Source organism: Eublepharis macularius, chromosome 2, assembly GCF_028583425.1.
Source record: "Eublepharis macularius isolate TG4126 chromosome 2, MPM_Emac_v1.0, whole genome shotgun sequence".
Lineage (NCBI taxonomy): Eukaryota > Metazoa > Chordata > Lepidosauria > Squamata > Eublepharidae > Eublepharis > Eublepharis macularius.
The window spans coordinates 133,270,985-133,289,297 of NC_072791.1; the positions used below are offsets into that span (position 1 = coordinate 133,270,985).

Here is an 18,313-nt window from a genome sequence, read left to right on the forward strand (position 1 = left end):
TCCCAGAGTTTTGTGGGCAGTTTGTTCAGAAGCCTCAATTGCCCCATAACACCAGTGAGCATCACTGCACAGGCCTTTGGGACTGAGGCTTGGATCCTACTGTGATCTTGGAGATGCTCTCTAACATAGCCCCAGATGCAAAATGAAGACTCAGCTACTTGGAATTAGATGAGTTTAGAAATTAAATTTGAAATCACAGTGATGTCCTGATTCTTACTGAGCTATGCTTACTTTGAAAAACATCCAGTGCTGGAGACAGAACATTGGATGAGCTGAGCTTATGTTGCAGAGAATAGGAAGTTTTCTCTTTGTGGTGCTCTTTAGCAAGTTTGATTTCCCACCCACTCCCAATTTTATTTCGATGAATCATAGTTTCCGAGATAAGGCCAACAGGAGATTCTGCTTTTCCAGACTGCCCCCTAGTGATTGTACACCTTCTCTACAAGATAGCAGAGCCTATTTCTGGTATTCTTTTCAGAAGGAAAATGCTCATCCTTTCAGCAGTTTTTAAAACACTCGTGGCAGTAAAAATATTTCAAGGGGTTGCTGATTCACATTAAATGCCCTAAGTTGTTAAATGATCTTTTTAATGTTGAGAAACAATTTCATGATATTATTTTGCATCTTATCACAGTTGCTAGAACAATATTTGCAAGATATTGGAAGAAGGACATTATCTCAGGTTTTAAAAAATGGTTTGATAAAGTTGAAGAAACGTCTGCTATGATTACATTAACCTTTTTACAAAGAGGAAAGAATGTAATTCACTATGAAACAAATTGGTCTTTTTATAATTCATATTGAACTGTATGTTTAAAGTATGATATTTTATACATTTTGGTTCATTTGTCACCTTATAATTTGCCCCCTCTTGTATAAAGTAATAATAAAATAAATTTTTTAAAGAGAAAACCAAAAAATCTCATTAGGTTGCCAACCTCCAGGTGGGCCTGGAGATCTTCCAGAATAAAAATTGATCTCCAGATGACAGAGATCAGTTCCCCTGGAGAAAATGGCTGTTTCAGAGGGGGGCACATCATTCCCTACTAAGGCCCCTCCCCTCCCCAAGCTCCATCCTCCCCAGGCTCCACCTTCAAATCTCCCAACCCAGACTTGGCAACCCTAAAAATCCCTAATAAACCGTATAATCTGAATGATGTGGATTAATTTACATTATGTGTTAATAATTGCAACCCTGTTATTGTTTACTATTCTGTACTTAATTCATTCAGGTTTTCAAATATAGTTCTGAAACAATGAGGGATACAAATTTGCTTTTTAAGGTAACTTTCAAATGCTGGCTTTGGCCTACACAGACATATTACAGGATCTGCCCATCCCTATAATAGATGGGACATGATCTACAATTTGAATTAAAGTCAAATCATCTAGTAGGTCTGGCCTAGCCCTTTGCTCATACAGATATCTGTGAGTCTAAATATTAATCACCCTATTTGTTTACCCTTGTTCTGTCCAATAGACACCTGATAGCTCTGTACTTCTGTGTCAGATATGAGTCTGGACAACAACTGAACTTAGTTACACATAATGGTGCTGCTGACCTCTAATACTGCCTACATTATTGTTTGTATTCTTCTCTTTGCTGTTTTTGCTTGTATTCTTCCCATAGAGGTGATCCAATTCCTCGTGTGGAATACACAGCAGAAGAGATCACCACCTGGTAAGTGCTACTATACCCACCCAGTTCCCTTGAGCAAAGCTGAAATCCGATATTCTTGTAGATTCTTGATTACATTAATGAGCTTCTCAACACATGGATTTTTTCTGCATCTTACCAGCATATGAGAGGCTTCAGGAAGGAATCCTATCCCTGCCCCATCTCAGTTGGATTAGGATTTTAAAAAAACGTCCCCTTTGGTCAAGGCCTTAGCAATGCGATGCCAATGTCCCCTGGACTGAATTCCAGGCAACATAATATATATACATTATTTTAATGGAATTAAGTAAAGGAAAGACAGATATTAAAATAGAGAAAATGCCATTACAGTCAACTCTTGATCATTTGATGCATGGTTTTTATACTGCTAACCATGCAGTAAGTCCTTGGGAAGGGAGGGAAAGTAATATTTTATTTGGTTATTGCAGGAAAAATAATCTTGTCAGCACATGATCTTTGGAGCTATTTTTTTGACAAAGAAATTCCTTCATAGAGTCCACCCTCAAACAGCCATTTTCTCTAAGAAAATGACTAAGCCATTTTGTTAAGAAAACTGATCTCTAGTCTGGAGATCAGTTGTAATTCCAGGAGAACTCCAGGCCCCAGCTGGAGTTTAAAGTAAGCTTCCCTTCACCCACCTCTCTTTTCTTAGACTACTATTGAAACCTGTGTGAGTATCATAGTAAAAACTGTATTTTATTTTGTTCCAAAATGCCCTCAAAAATCAGCTCAATAAAGAACAGCAACAGATAATTTCCCCCACATTTTACCGAGTGATGGCATGAACTGCTTCTCTTTTATTACTGGAGCAGTTTGAGCAGCTTGCTAAATTTTGGGAGGTGGACTCTTTCCCCCCAGCCAATTGTCTGGTGGGCTATAGGCCTTCATAGGGCTATAACAACAACAACATTTGATTTATATACCGCCCTTCAGGACAACTTAATGCCCTCTCAGAGTGGTTTACAAAGTATGTTATTATTATCCCCACAACAAAACACCCTGTGAGGTGGGTGGGGCTGAGAGAGCTCCAGAGAGCCGTGACTAGCCCAAGGTCACCCAGCTGGCTTCAAGTGGAGGAGTGGGGAATCAAACCCGGCTCTCCAGATTAGAGTCCTGCTCTCTTAACCACTACACCAAGGGCTATATTTCATATCTGTTCATTTATCATTTGGATGGCAGACATATTTCATACTGAAAGCAATTCTTTCTACCAAATGTTGTGGCTCTCTGCCTTTAATGCTAATAAAAGTCATATGGCATAACAATAAGAAATGAATTGTAGTTTGTTGACATGAGTTTGCAGAGCTTGTTGGGAAATATTAATGGTCCTCCATGATCTTCATCCATCATTCTAAAGGAAAGAGGTGTACAGTACACTGAAGAGTTTGTATCCTACTCATGCCTGTAAAGAACACTTGGATGCCTTCTATTTACTGGAGAAATACAGTGGTTACAGTGAAAACAACATCCCTCAACTGGAAGATGTCTCCCGATTCCTAAAAGGTAGTTTTTCAAGCTCTTTTAGGGCCAGGTGTATTTGCAGGCCTGTTACTCAAAAGTGACAACTATAGAAAAAGAGTGTTAAAATAACCATACAAAGCAAAAAGGTTATCCATGTAACTACAATCACAGAAGAACAAAACTGCAGGTACTTGCAAAGGTGTTATTCAAGCAATGGGTCATATGCCATTTTCAGTACACTTCTTCACCAGTAGCAATATCAAGAAAACGATATCAAACATTATCATTTAAATCACTATAATATTTATATTAAGTCATACAAAACGGGCAGAGAACAGCCACAACTCAGCACTAGAGCAGTTGTTTTGCATAGGTCCAACCACTGATCTCTCCCATTAAAATCATCTTGGAATAGCCAGAACTGGGTTAACCTGGACCACTGGTCTGACCCAAAATAAAGCCGTCCCATAGTTTAATGTTCTTATCAACAGCAGTTTACTGTGGCTAGCGCCAGAATTTGCTGAAACCTATTGGGAATCATTCAATTTTCTCTCTATAGGTATACATCTTAAAAGGTGCTATGCATATTGGGGGTACCTTTAGGAAGCAACTTGAATATCTTGCTGGCCTGGCTTCTGTCATGGTCAATGCTGATGCTGCTAAAAAAGAACAATTTTTACTCACAATGGTGAGTGACAAAGTGAGGTGAGGCTAAAGAAAACTTTCTAGTTGCTCCCCAGAAGGTTCACACTTATAGGAGGATTCATATTGAACATCCACCCATTTCTCCCTGGGATCAGTTTAAAAGCTGCTCTGTCACCTTTTTGCTGTTAAGTGACAGCAGTGTGGTTCCTTTTTGCTCTGTCTTGCTGGCCCTGAACATGGAACAATTCTGAGAACTCTGCCTTCGAGGTCCAGGCCTTTAACTTTCTTCAGGACCATCTGACTATTTCCTAATGTCATTGGTGCCAACATGCACAACTGTTGACTCTTCCCCAGCACTATCGATCAACCTGTCCACAGCCTTAGCTGCAGGCAGGCAAGTCACCATGCAGTGAAAACATCTGTCACAGCTCCCCCCCCCAATTCCTAATAATTGAATCACTCACCACTGAAAGCCCTCCCCCGCCCCCAACCCTAGAGGGGTATCCTCAGAAAGAAGAGGTTATTGCTCCATCGTCTGAGGAAGGGGGCCTTTCTAAAGGATCACGCCCCTCCTCTTCAGCCTGACACCCTCCAGCAAATCCAGGTCAGTGACCCTAACCTCAAGGAAATGAATCTGTTTCCTGAAAGCCAAGAGCACATTCCCGTAATTTCTTCCTAGTGAGCCTATAATCATGCATGTGGTATTCACTAAAAAAAAACCCCTTGATAGCTCCCACTCCCCTACTAGTTTTCTACCTTCATAACTGATTTGGTCATTTAAAGGCGTTTTAGAGCTGCAATAGGGTGCTTACCTGAATTTGATTGGAATTCTGTAGTAGGAAGGATAATGTGGTACGCTGCCCTCCTGGACTTCAATTAACCTAGAAGACTGTAACTTTGTTTAACATGGCACAGCAACCTAAAATGATGAACATAAAACCACTTAAGTCCCTCAAGCTAGACACAGATCAATTCCAATTAGAATATGTGTTTCTCTCTCTCTTTCTCTGTAAGCATTTTCCCATGTGTATGGGTAGAAATGACTTTTCTGTATTTCTGCTGAATGGGACTAATTTTGCAGTTTCATGAACTGTGGCTCAAATGATGCAGACAATTACAACTGGTGGTTTGAACTATTTCAGAGAGAACCGGGTTTCAGCTCCGGCCTGTGGCTGGGCTGTTATCTGCTCGTGACTTCCTAGCCAGCTTGGCCTTCAGGGTATTCCAGTGCACACAGTATATCCGCCATGCATCCTCTCCCATGCACTCCCCGGAGCCGTGAGTACTACTTCATCGAGTCACTTCGTTCATATTGTTATGGCATATCATTGGCCTGCTATTTCCAATGCAACAGTTGATCAGTTTTCTTTCTCTCCAATGCAAGGGATTGCTGCCATGAACTTCTGGGACATGTACCAATGCTGGCAGACAAAACATTTGCACAGTTCTCCCAGGTGAGCCAGATGAGACACTGCTTGTACTGAAAGTATCTCATAGCTTTAAAGAGAAAGCTACGTCTGAAGCTTTTGCCATGAAAGTACTGAATTTCTTAAGGCAAACATTTATTTATTTATTAATATATATTTATTTTGATTTTTATTCTGCCCTCCCCGCACAGGCAGGCTCAGGGCGAATTACATTCAATAAAAACATTTCCATACAATTTACATTTAACAGTTTAAAACAGCAATAAACAGACAATATAATATAAATATTTAAAAGATACAAGACAGCAGCAGGAAGGCAGTCAATCTGCCACCCAACCATCTCCTAAAGAACCAAGTGGTGGAGACCTCTAACAGGGATGGGCCCAATCTCCTCTATTTGGCCAGTGGAAGCCCAGCTCAGCCTCAACCATACGCCTGGTGGAACATCTCCATCTTGCAGGCCCGGTGGAAGGATAGTAAATCCTTTTGGGCCCTGGTCTCATTAGACAGAGAGTTTCACCAGGTTGGAGCCAGGACTGAAAAGGCCCTGGCTCTGGTCAAGGCTAGGCAGGCCTCCCTGGGGCCAGGGACCACCAATAGTTGTTTATCTCCTGATCGGAGTGTCCTCTGGGGTACATATGGGGAGAGGCGGTCCCGCAGATATGCTGGTCCCTGTCCACATAGGGCTTTATAGGTTAGTACCAAAACCCTGAATCTGATTCAGTACTCCACTGGCAGCCAGTGCAGCTAACGCAATACTGGTGTTATATGTGTACCACTTGGCACTTCAGTGACGACACGCGCCGCTGCATTTTGAACCAGCTGCAATCATCGGATCAGACTCAAGGGAAACCCTACATAAAGCACGTTACAATAATCTAACCTAGAGGTGACTGTTGCCTGAATTACTGTAGTTAAATTGCGGGTCGAAAGATAGAGGACAAGCTGTCTGTCGAAGATGGTAAAAGGGATGGTAAAAGATGGCAACCGCTGCAAACTGAGCCTCCATTTTCAAGGAGGCATTTAGGATTAGACTCCTCCAGACCCTTGGAACTGGCGTAAGAGTTAAGAAGCTGAACATGTGTGCAAAGTAAGCTGAATGTACTGTTCTTAATGTTTCCTAGCACTATTTTTTTGAATAAGTTATTCAGACCTACCAATATGAGGAACCTGAATGGTGGAAGAAAGGAGAAAAATGGGAGCCCTACCAGTATAGAGTTGTTCACTTAGAATTGGCTGTAGAAAATAATTGCTCATCTTGCAACTTCCAGTCCCCAACTCCAACTGTGTGTGGAATGTATATTTAGGTGTTTTGAAGAAAGGTGGCTAAATATGCTCTAAACGAGCAAGCAATTACAGAAATGAGATCTGGGTAAACTTAGCAAAAGGTAAAATGCTTGTTGAGAACTTTTAGTTCATTACTTCAGGCCACTTGGTATCCAATTGCCTACAAATCTTCAAGAACAATGGATATGGTTGTTGTGAATTTTCTGGGCTGTATCGCCACGGTCTTGGCATTGTAGTCCCTGATGTTTCGCCAGCAGTTGTGACTGGCATCTTCAGAGGTATAGCACCGAAAGACAGAGATCTCTTTGACACTGAGAGATCTCTGTCTTTTGGTGCTACACCTCTGAAGATGCCAGTCACAGCTGCTGGCGAAACGTCAGGAACTACAATGCCAAGACCACGGAAAATCCACAACAACCATCGTTCTTCGGCCATGAAACCCTTCGACAATATAACAATGGATGTGTTCAAGTATGATTGAGAGCAAAATTTCCACCTGTGACTAAGTTAGTGTAATGATTTTTTAAATCATCATCATCATCATCATCATCATCATCATCATCATCATCATCATCATCATCATCATCATCATTTTAAAAGCTTTATATTGGATCCTGGGCTCAATTCAAGGTTCTGGCTATCACATACAAAGCCTTCATGGCCTTGGCCGATCATATCTACAGGATTACCTCTTTCCCTATGCTCTTCCTTGGCAGCTTTGCTCATCTTAACCCAGAAAATGGCAAAATCAACAACTGCCCATACACATGTATTCTCTGTAGTAGCCCCCGAATGGCCTGCCTGAGGAGGTGAGGAGGCCCCTACTCTCCCAGATTTCCACAAAATGTGCAAAACCAAATTATTCAGGAGAGATTTTTACACAGGTAATAAGGCTGCTCTTTAAGGAAATCATTCAGAGAGATGCTCTGATAAAGGGATAGCGAATGTAGACAACATTATTGTATACAGTGTGCTGCTATAAATATGTTCCTACTGAGTAGCTTCCACATTGTTTGACATGTCATATTAATTTAATATGTCATGTATGTCATGTCAAAAAGTCTATGTTTTGTTGCATCAATGTATCAGGTCATAGAATCATCGAGTTGGAAGGGACCTCCAGAGTCATCTAGTCCAACCCTCTGCACAATGCAGGAAATTCACAGCTACTCCTCCCCCCACTTCTAGTGATCCCTGCTCCATGCCCAGAAGATCCCCCATAAAAATGTACCAAACATTTAACTGTAGTATTTACTGATATTGTATTTATAGAGATATGAGCAATTTATTATTGGAATATAGGATAGGTTATTATAAGCACTGGACACTTTAGACATTGGCACTTGAATTTCCTCTATAAACAGTTAAATGTTTGGTACATTTGGTATGTGGGATCACTGAAGGCTTGATACTGTTTATACCTCCAGCTGTAGGGAGTTGCCTCAATTTCTTAGGTTTACTCTTACTCGGGTGCCTCTTTACTTTCCAAGCCCATGCCCAGAAGATAGCAAAACACCTCCAGGATCCCTAGACAAACTGGCCTGGGGAAAATTGCTTCCTGATCCCAAAGTGGTGATCAGCATTGCCCTGGGTGTGTAGGAAGGAGCCACGAGAACTAAGCACGGATGTAACCCTTCCTGCACTGCCTTTCATGATCTGTCTAGTTCACAGAATCAGCATTTCTGTCATCTAGCCTCTGCTTAAAAACTTCCAGAGGAGGAGAGCCCACCACCAGTATTGGGTTTCTACTCCCCCCCCCAAATTTCTGCAACCCATACCCCATTGTATTATTTTTGTATGTCCCATCCATTATATTGTCGAAGGCTTTCACGGCTGGAGAACAATGGTTGTTGTGGATTTTCCGGGCTGCATAGCCGTGGTCTTGGCATTGTAATTCCTGACATTTCACCAGCAGCTGTGACACTGAGAGATCTCTGTCTTTTGGTGCTACACCTCTGAAGATGCCAGCCACAGCTGCTGGCGAAACGTCAGGAACTACAATGCCAAGACCATGGCTATACAGTCCCATCCATTGATCATATTGATTTACTCTGTAGGACTGGCAATCCTACTGCACCCCCAAATCTCCTCATATTTCCCAAACCAGAGTTGGCAATTCTACACTCTTCTGAATGGGCAAACCAGAAAACAGTCCTGAAGTAGTTGCTTGCAAGCCACTTGCTTTGCTTCTGAAACAAAAAACTGTGTATAGGCCACAGGTCTAGTTTTTCTTTTCTGCCTACTAGTCTCCTATTCCCACCATGTTGCTACTCTACCCCTCTTCCCATGTTGCTACTCCAGCCTTCCAAGTTTGTATTTATACATTACAGTCTGTCTTTCTGCTCCTAGGACATTGGACTTGCATCCTTGGGAGCAACAGATGAGGAGATTGAAAAACTTGCAACAGTAAGTTTTGGGGAAGGGGGAAAGTATTTCTTTCAGGAGGTCTCTAGGTCCCACCAGGAGGTTGGCAAGCCTACTGATGAAGGAGATGGACTCCCACTGGACAGTCACACCTCTGTCTCCCTGGCCTTCTGAGCAAGTTGAATGCTTTGCCAAAAGCGCAGGATTCAACATCTGGGCCAGAACTGCCCCTGATATAAGTCAGCCCCATTTTACTTAGGGCAGGTGAGCTGTCTCTTCTGTTATTAGATTATAGGGCTTAGTTTCCCACTGACAGGTCAGTCTTAAGTAAGAGCAGCAGCACTGTTCCAACAACCTTTGAATCCAACTACAGAACATCTTGGGAAGGGGGTAGGACCAGAGGGGGCTGTGACATAAAGATGCTTAAAGCACATTCACTTTCCCTCCCCTCCCCATAATGCTGTAGCTGCTCATGCCCTATACCATCCTTACATGGGTCACTTAGTTTCAATATGATCCCTCTATCTGCTTCTGTTCCAGCCCTTCCAGAATGGGTACAAGGCAGAAAATAATAGTATATGGATTTTCACTCTGGAGAGTGAATGATACTAGTTGGTGGAAGGCCATCAGTCTGGCAGAAAACAGTATAAAATGATAAGTAACTGATAGCTGGAACTTAAAATATCAGATAACAAAGGAAGACAAACTTGCAGGACTGAGCCTTATTTTAAAAAAAAAGGACTCACCATCTCTTGATGTCTTAGAAAGAGACAGACTCTCTATCTCTCCCCACTCTCCTCAACAATGAAAGTTATCTAGTTTGGTTGCTGATGAAATCCTTCTCCTTGCTCTGCATGAGTTTAATAACACTTGAATGGTTTTGGAATAACTCACTTATTGGGTGGAGGTATATGTCATTTTTTCCCCCTTCCCAGCTTTACTGGTTCACAGTGGAGTTTGGTCTCTGCAAGCAGAATGGAATCATCAAAGCTTATGGAGCAGGGCTCCTCTCTTCCTATGGAGAGCTAATAGTAAGTCCTAAACTCCTCCGCTAAACTTGTTACATTAAAGTATATGGGCTGCCTCTTTTAGATTCTGCTCTCTTTCATTAGTCTCTAGTCACGATGTCCATCGTGGAGATTTTCCTGTAAGGCCTTTCTCTTTTGCCTTATGCAGCACTCTTTGTCAGATGAACCAGAGCTGCGGGACTTTGACCCTGATGCTACTGCTGTGCAGCCCTATCAAGATCAGACCTACCAACCTGTTTATTTTGTATCAGAGAGCTTCAGTGATGCCAAAGCTAAACTCAGGTAAGATATACTTGCTGGGATATTGACATTGCAAATGTGCATGTGTGTGGCAGTTACGTCAACATTGCATTGCTTTTGTGATGCCTCAGTTATAGTAAATGTTTCTCCTTATGATACCCCTCTGCACTGTTTTTGCATGAGGAAAAAACCTTGAGAAAAAGGCAGGAGCTCTCCCTCCCCTGGCAGCAGCTTTTTGAGCCTGTTTGCACTCTCCTTTTTTAAATAGAAACCATTCCCTAGAGCTGCTGTGTGACTACGTGGAGCATGGGTTGACTCTGAGGAGAACTCATAAAAGAAGTAACGTGCAGAGTGACCCCCCCAGAAAATACAACTGCACATTATATGGCAGCCTGCATATTATCAGGGCCTCACTGTAGGGAGCTGATTACTCCCATCTTACAATCTCTCCACTGGTTGTGAATTTGTATCTGGGTCCAATTCAATGTGCTAGTGCTTACCTTTAAAGCCACATGGCCTGAGAGCCACTGGGATAAGCACTCGCAGCAAGTTTGCATAATGATGCTTGTTTCTTTTTCCACCCATGAAAATGGTGCACTCTGCACATTTACAGGCTTTGGGGGTAGAAACCCTGATCCTTTGGAATATTGTCCAGGAAGAACTTAGGGGGAACTTCAATTCTGATGGAGTTTTATAAGGAATACAAAATGGAACTTTTAAGGAGGGCCACCTGCTGTTGAAGAAGATTTAGGGATTCATAGGTTTTCCGGGCTTCTGAGGCACTGGGCATTATTAATTGTAATAGGCAGTTAAGTGCGCATCGTTTACTGTATTTGATTTCTTTTTTTAATAGTAGCTTTAATGTTAATCATTTTAATTTATTTGGTTATTCTTTGAATTGTTTTTATTGTTTGTTACCCACCATGAGTTCCAGTTGTCTAAGAGAAAGGTGAGCGTATAAATATTTTAAATACATAATCTAAACTAACAAAAAACATAACACACACCCCACATACAAACAAGGCACTAAAATCAAGCTTTCCTTATGGCATCATAACATGAAAAAACTAAACAGTAACTTTCCCAAAATACAGGTTATTGCTAAGCTGTTTAGCACATGACCATTGCTGCCTTGCCATAGGCTGAGAGAAGCCTAAAAGTGCATGTATAGTTAGAAGAGGTTTAGGTAGCCTTCTTTTTTAAAACAGTAGACAAACACTATTGTAGACTAATATAATTCAATTTATTTATTTCTAAGTTATTTAATTATTTCAAATAATAAAACTCAGATATAAATACATAAAGCATGAACTACATCATACGATCATTTAAATCATATCTCTATGATCATCCATTACTTCAATCAATAATCATATGAACCTACAGACAACATCTAGATCATGTAAAAGAAAAATATAATGAATAAACTATCATTTAAATCATATTATCATCAATTAAATCATGTACCTATATAAAATTTGCTTATATATATTCTTAATTTTTCACTTCTATTAAGATATCTTTCTGTCTAGCTTCATATCTAATAATTATTATTCTTAATTTTCAACTATATAATCAAAAATACTTTCCACTTCGCCAATCTGAACAGGGTCTCCTGCAGGTGCCATCCTGCACATGGGTAAAATCAACAGCAGCCCATACATGGGCTTTCTCTGTGGTGGCCCCTTCCCTGTGAAACAGCCTGCCTGAGGAGGTCAGGAGAGCCCCTGCTCTCCCAGCTTTCCACAAACGATGCAAAGCTGAATTATTCAAAAAGGCATTTGTATTTTAGGGAAGGGTCTCAGTTGCTCTGCTAATGAGTTAGGGAACATAGACTTCATCCATAGATTTCACTGCTATGTTGCCTTACATACCTCTATATTGTCTTGTGTACTATCTGTTGCTTTAAATATGTGCTCCTATTTCAGCATTTCTTCAACTTTGTATTGGATTCCTGCAAATGTTATGTCTTTGTAAACTTGTGTTTATTTACCCTATGGCATTGTTTATGAAATTGTCCTCGATACTGACTGTACTAACGTCACACTGTGTAATCCGTGTTGAGTCTCAGTGAGAAAGGTGGGCTATAAAAGACGCTAAACAAACAAACAAACAAACAAACAAACAAACAAACAAACAAACAAACAAACAAACAAACAAACAAACAAACAAACAAACAAACAAACAAACAAACAAACAACATTTTTCTTGCAATTCTGAGACTGGCCTATTATGCAAGTAAGATATTGATTTTGCCATTGGATGCACATTCATGTAGCTTGTTCTTCCATTCCATCAAATCATTCTGCCTTCCATTTGGCTGCAAATACTACTCTCACTGTGGTCACCATATATTTAAATAGTTCACTATATATTTTTGTAATATTACTTGGAAATAGATTTAATAATGTATTTTTCATCACAAACAAGCTTTAATATCTTTTGCATTTCTTTATGTATTTCTAGGTAATATTTCATTGGTTTATTGCACGTCCACCACATATTATAAAACATTGTATCTATATTTTGGCATTTCCAGCACTTTCCATTATAGTCCTTGTTAGCTTTTGCAATGTCCTTGGGAGTAAAATACCATCTGAAGAACATTTCTCTCTTAAGATCTGACATTCTGTAAATTTGATTTCTTTGGTCCATGAATTTTTGCACTGGCTCATAAATATACTTTCTCCAAAGTTTTGCATGCATTTTATCATCCTTTTTTTACTTGCTCTGATTCTGTATCATATTGCAATAATATATATACTTTTCCTAATAGGTGTTTTGAATCTCCAATGATTAATTGTTCAAAAACTGTTTTCTCTCTTAACCAGCCTCCTTCTTTGATTATTTGTTCTTTGGATACCATTGAATAATTTAACAACCATGGCATGTTTTTTTCCTTCAGCTTGAATTTCATGCCATGTTTCCATTTTCTCTTCATCATATAGTTATAATTTATATAATCAATTTTATTTCTTATACTAATGTCATGATAGGCATTAATTGGAGAGGTCAGTGGTGAAACTGGTGGACTTAGAGCCAAGCTACAAATGACGAATTACATGAGGACTGCACATGAAAGGTGTCACAATGTTAGCCGGGAAGCTGAGTTTTAAAAGAGATCGGAAGGCTTTGTCAATTTCCTCTCTCTGCAGAGCCCTGGAGATCCCTGCTCAGAGGGTTTGTTAATTTCCTCTTTGCCTCTTAGAACTGGGATGAAACAGAGTGTTTGGGAGGCAAAGAGGAAATTAACAAACCCTCTGAGGAGCTATCTCCTTGGCTATGTAGAGAGGGGAAATTGACAAAGCCTTACGATCTCTTTTAAAACCCAGTTTCCCAGCTAACATTGGGGCTCCCTTTATGTGCAGTCCTCATGTAATTCGTCATTTGTAGCGTGGCTCTCATTCTGTTTCTGCATTGAGACCATATTCGTAGTAGTCCATCCCTGAAAATATGAGTGCTGTCTTGTTTTTGATTAGTTGTTAACAATTTCTTAATCCTTAGTATTAATTACTAGAGCCAGTTTGGTGTAGTGGTTAAGAGTGGCAGGATTCTAATCTAGAGAACCGGGTTTGATTCCTCACTCCTCCACTTGAAGCCAGCTGGGTGACCTTGGATTAGTCACAGCTCTGAGTGGGTGTTAAGTTGCCCTGAAGGGCAGTATATAAATCGAATGTTGTTGTTGTTGTTATTATTAATTATCTCCAATTTGATGTTTCTTCTCTTTGGGTTTATAATCCAATCTGATATTGAAACCAATGAAGCTGCTTGGTGATATAGTTCAATATTTGGTTCCACTAAACAATTTTTTCATCTTGTAAAATTTTAAATCTTATTCCTCATTTCTTCCCAATCCATACAAAATCATTTACCCTTTTCTGCCATTTTGCAAAGGTCTTTTCATCTATATGGATTGGTAACATTTCAGCTTTTGTAATATATTCATTTTAACAGCAGAGATTCTTCCTAGCAATGAAGTTTTCAATCTTTCCCATCTTTGTGGATTTTCAGTAATACTTGTCTAAACTTTTTGGTAGTTATCCTTGTATAAACTACCATTTTGCTGGGTTACATATGTACTCAAATATTTGATTGGGTTTTTTTGTGACAATACAATCTGTTATTTTTTCTATCTCCTCTTGATCAGTTCTGGTTGCCGCTAATAACATTATCTTAGTCTTCTTTTTATTCAGTTTATATCCAGAATACAGTCCAAATCTGACTATTTGTTCCATTATATATTTCAGAGAAATGTTTGGTTTTATTACTGATATAACAACATCATCCATAACTAATATAGTTCAGTTTATTTATGCAGGATTTTGAATATTCAAGAATGTGATATGAGAATGTTTCAGATTCTGATAAGGAGTTAATGACATCCCCCACCCCAGTAAGTCTCTGTTTTGCATTAATTTTAGGTTCTGGTCATTTCAATTACTGCAGAATGTCAAAACAAAAAATAATTCCATCAATCAGACAGTTCAATGGGGCACTTCTATATTAAACCAAAGATGTGGGAACAGGCGGCTCAAGGAAGAGTCACAAACTAATGTGTATATTTCAGTGACTATGCCACCTATGCTGATCTCCATCACACATGTTTGAAAACCCACAGGGAGGAAACTGCTGTTGTATGAATGTGTGTGTGAGAGAATGGCAGCTGGGAAACAGAAGAGAGAAAAAGAGTTAAGCTTCCATTCACTGCCCATGGCTTCTCCACATCCATCTACTTCCTCCTGAAGTGCATTTTCCTGTTCAAAAAGACCTTTTATATATACAACAACAGTTATATGTGCTTTCAAAGAACATGGCATCGGGGCCTTAGATACCAGGAATAATTTAACCTTCAATATTAAAAAAAAAAAGCTCACATATTCTATTTACATCCTTTCAAGTACTCTCACTGACCAATTTTTCACCAGTAATATTCTACAACTTCAGGGGAATCATCTATTTTTACCTTTCAGAATGTGTTTCTTCTAAAAATAGATATTTATAATTGGCAACCAAAGATAAAAATCCTCTAATTCTGAGTTCATATCTCTGGTCAAAGGTACTAAGATGAGACGGAATGGGCAAAGTAGGTATGTTTTTTTACATTGGCAACTTGTATCCATGCATATACCACTAGAGGGCACTGTAACACAAGCAAAGAAAATGTTAGGCCAAGCATGGATCTTTTTGGGGGGGGGGGGGCGGGGATCATTGTGTCCCAGCATGGGCTTCTGTAGCCTGTAAAACCACCAGCTACATCTGATGCCAGCTTTTTCCAGGAAGAGAAGCAATTGCTTCAGGATAAATCACATTCTTCCATGTAAGAGAACTGCATATGTTAAATGCCTGAAATCACGCATCCTGTGTTTATGGCAGTGGTCAGCTAGTTTTTCTGCGCCATTGCATTTGCTTGTTGCCATTCACTATATTAAAATAAACTGTTAGTCTCGATTATTGAGCAGTTTCACAGTTCAGCTCAGTCACCTCCTCTTCCATTTTAAATACAGTCACAGGTAGCATCGGCTCTTAGCTCCCCTTGGTTCTTTAGCCTTATCTTACTGTAGTGTTTTCCACTTGGGGACAGGCTTGTGTAGTTTTCTCTCTTAGGACTGTCTCTCTGAATGGGGTCCTCCATGTATATTTGTTGTGTAGTTTCCTCACCAAGTTTTTTAGTGTTTTTGACAGTTGGTAATTGATTCTTATGTAATAAGACTCAATAATCTGTATATAAGGTTCTCTGAATTCCCATCTTTCTTTTTTAAAAAATATGCCTTTCTTCTTATATCTCCACATTGCAGGATTATTACTTTTTAAAAAATGAAAGCTTAGAATTAAGGTTGCTAGACCCCCACTAGGAACAGATCCAGAGGAGTTAGCCGTGTTAGTCTGTAGTAGCAAAATAGAAAAAAGTCCAGTAGCACCTTTAAGACTAACCAACTTTACTGTAGCATAAGCTTTTGAGAACCACAGTTCTCTTTGTCAGATGCATCATGTTGCCCACTGGTGTGGGGAGGGCGGACTATAAATTGAATAAATTAAATTAAATTAAATTAAATTTTCTATTTTGCCACTGGGAACAGAGTCCATGCATCCACCCAGCCCCCATCACAATTTATTTGGCTGGCCGTCCTCCCTCACTAAATGCTGGTGGGCAAGGATAACCTGGCAACCCTGCTTGGAATTCAGAAGACCAGAGACATACATTGTTATAATGTTATAATCAGGGCTTTTTTTTCTGGGAAAAGAGGTGGTGGAACTCAAGACTGCACAATGATGTCACGTTAGGTCAGCTGAAACTAGGGAGGAGTTTTTAAAAGTTTAAATTGCCCTCTGCGAAAATGGTCACATGGTTGGTGGCCCCGCCCCCTGATCTCCAGACAGAGGGAGTTTAGATTGTACTCTAAACTCCACTCTGTCTGGAGATCAGGGGGCGGGGCCACCGACCATGTGACCGTTTTTAAGAGGTGCCAGAGCTCTGTTCCACCGCGTTCCTGCTGAAAAAAGTCCTGGTTATAATGATATTCAATGGTTAGATAAAAAGCAAAAAACTGCCTGATGGCAAGGGGAGGAATTGGAGGGGCAGGGGGAAATTATTATTTTATTATTAACAAGGGCAGGGAAAATGCTGGCAGCTGGGCCCTAATGGTCCCCCACAGCAGCTCAAGACCTTGGGGGCCTAAACTAGGGAGACAACAGCATTGCTGTGTGGCCCAGGCAAGCCTGACTTTGTAGGACCTGTTGTTGGATTTGTACAGCCCTCTTTTCCTGAACTGGGGGTAGGTTGGAGTTGTGGGGAGGCATCCTATCTTTGCGATGTTCCAGATTCCAGACAATACCTCCAATTCCAGCATCATGAGATATGCTTCCATGGTTGTTAGGGTTGCCAACCTCTTGGTGGACCCTGGAGATCTCCTGAAATTGCAATAGATCAGTTCCTCCGGAAAAGATGGCTGCTTTAGAGGGTGGAATTTATGGCAATATACCCCACTGAGGTCCCTCCCATCTCCAAACTCTTCCGTTTCCAGGCAAGATCCAAGAATTTCCCAACTTGAATATGGCAACCCTAACCATTATGGAATTGGTGGCCTGTTAGTAATCACTCCCAAAGTATTTGTTTATTCATGTGGAAATTGTTAATTTTTTTTTAAATGCAAAATTTCTGTTTAAGGAACAGTTGCCAGGTCCCCTTACTCTCCTGATGAGATGGGGTGTTTACCTTCTAGACATTCCTGGCATACCCCGCACAAGGTGGTGAAGTGCATGCTTGCTTAGCAGTGGGCAGATTTGAGCCCCAAACGGGCAGCCCATTTAGGGCACAAATCAGCTCACTGCGAAGCCCAGGAGTGCTCTTGGGGCAACACGATGTCAATGTGATGTCATCACACTGACCTTGGCAGTGTGCCCAAGAGGCCCATTCACCCCCACCCCCACCAGCCAGGTAAGCAGTGGCAGGGGGCAAATGTGGGAGTGGGGAATCCCCCACCAGGGGAATGGGATCCCTAGTCTAGGGTTGGTTCAGAGTGGAAATTTTACAATGTTTGTTATTATATTTATTGGCTGGTTTTCTCCCTGATACATCCAAAAGCAGCTTTATAAACACAATCACATACAATAAAAGAAGTACAATTTAAAAATACAAGCAAGACGGGGACTGTTTAGAATTCAATTAACCAGTTGTTCAAGGCCACAGCAGGATGCACACCACAGGCCAAGAGCCCTTCAGCTCCTCATGTCCGAGGCCTCATATACCTGGCCATGCCCAAGATGTATACCTGATACAGGAAGAACAAACAAAAGCACATCAGCTGCTATCAGCTGCTATCAGTGTGGCTGATAGCAGCTTTCCTCCCAATCTGCTCTCTCTGCAAGTGCTGAAACGTCACCTGTCCCATTTAGACCGTGATGGAAATGAAGAAACAGTGCATGTTCTCCTGTTAGTACTTGTCTCCCTAAATTGTACTTCCAGTGTACCTTCACTAATTTATTTTCTTCACCTTCACCTTTGATTTTCTGCATTCTCTTGCAGGGCCTATGCAGCACGTATCAAGCGTCCATTTTCTGTGAAGTATGACCCGTACACGTTCAGCATCGAGCTCCTGGACAACCCACAGAAAATCCACCACTCTCTGGAGAATGTCCGCGATGAGCTCCACTTGCTAATTGATGCACTGAATATTATTAGTTAA

At 40.7% G+C, this 18,313-nt stretch overlaps 1 protein-coding gene across 1 annotated transcript in view; it reads left to right on the forward strand.

The window, feature by feature from the left end:
- TH (tyrosine hydroxylase) overlaps positions 1-18,313 on the forward strand; it is a 35,701-nt gene extending 17,388 nt beyond the window's left edge. The window contains exons 6-13 of the mRNA XM_054971852.1: positions 1,631-1,681; positions 3,036-3,181; positions 4,927-5,062; positions 5,169-5,238; positions 8,848-8,904; positions 9,798-9,893; positions 10,039-10,172; positions 18,154-18,313. Of these exons, the coding sequence (XP_054827827.1) occupies positions 1,631-1,681; positions 3,036-3,181; positions 4,927-5,062; positions 5,169-5,238; positions 8,848-8,904; positions 9,798-9,893; positions 10,039-10,172; positions 18,154-18,313 (850 nt within the window). The remainder of the gene's footprint in view (positions 1-1,630; positions 1,682-3,035; positions 3,182-4,926; positions 5,063-5,168; positions 5,239-8,847; positions 8,905-9,797; positions 9,894-10,038; positions 10,173-18,153) is intronic.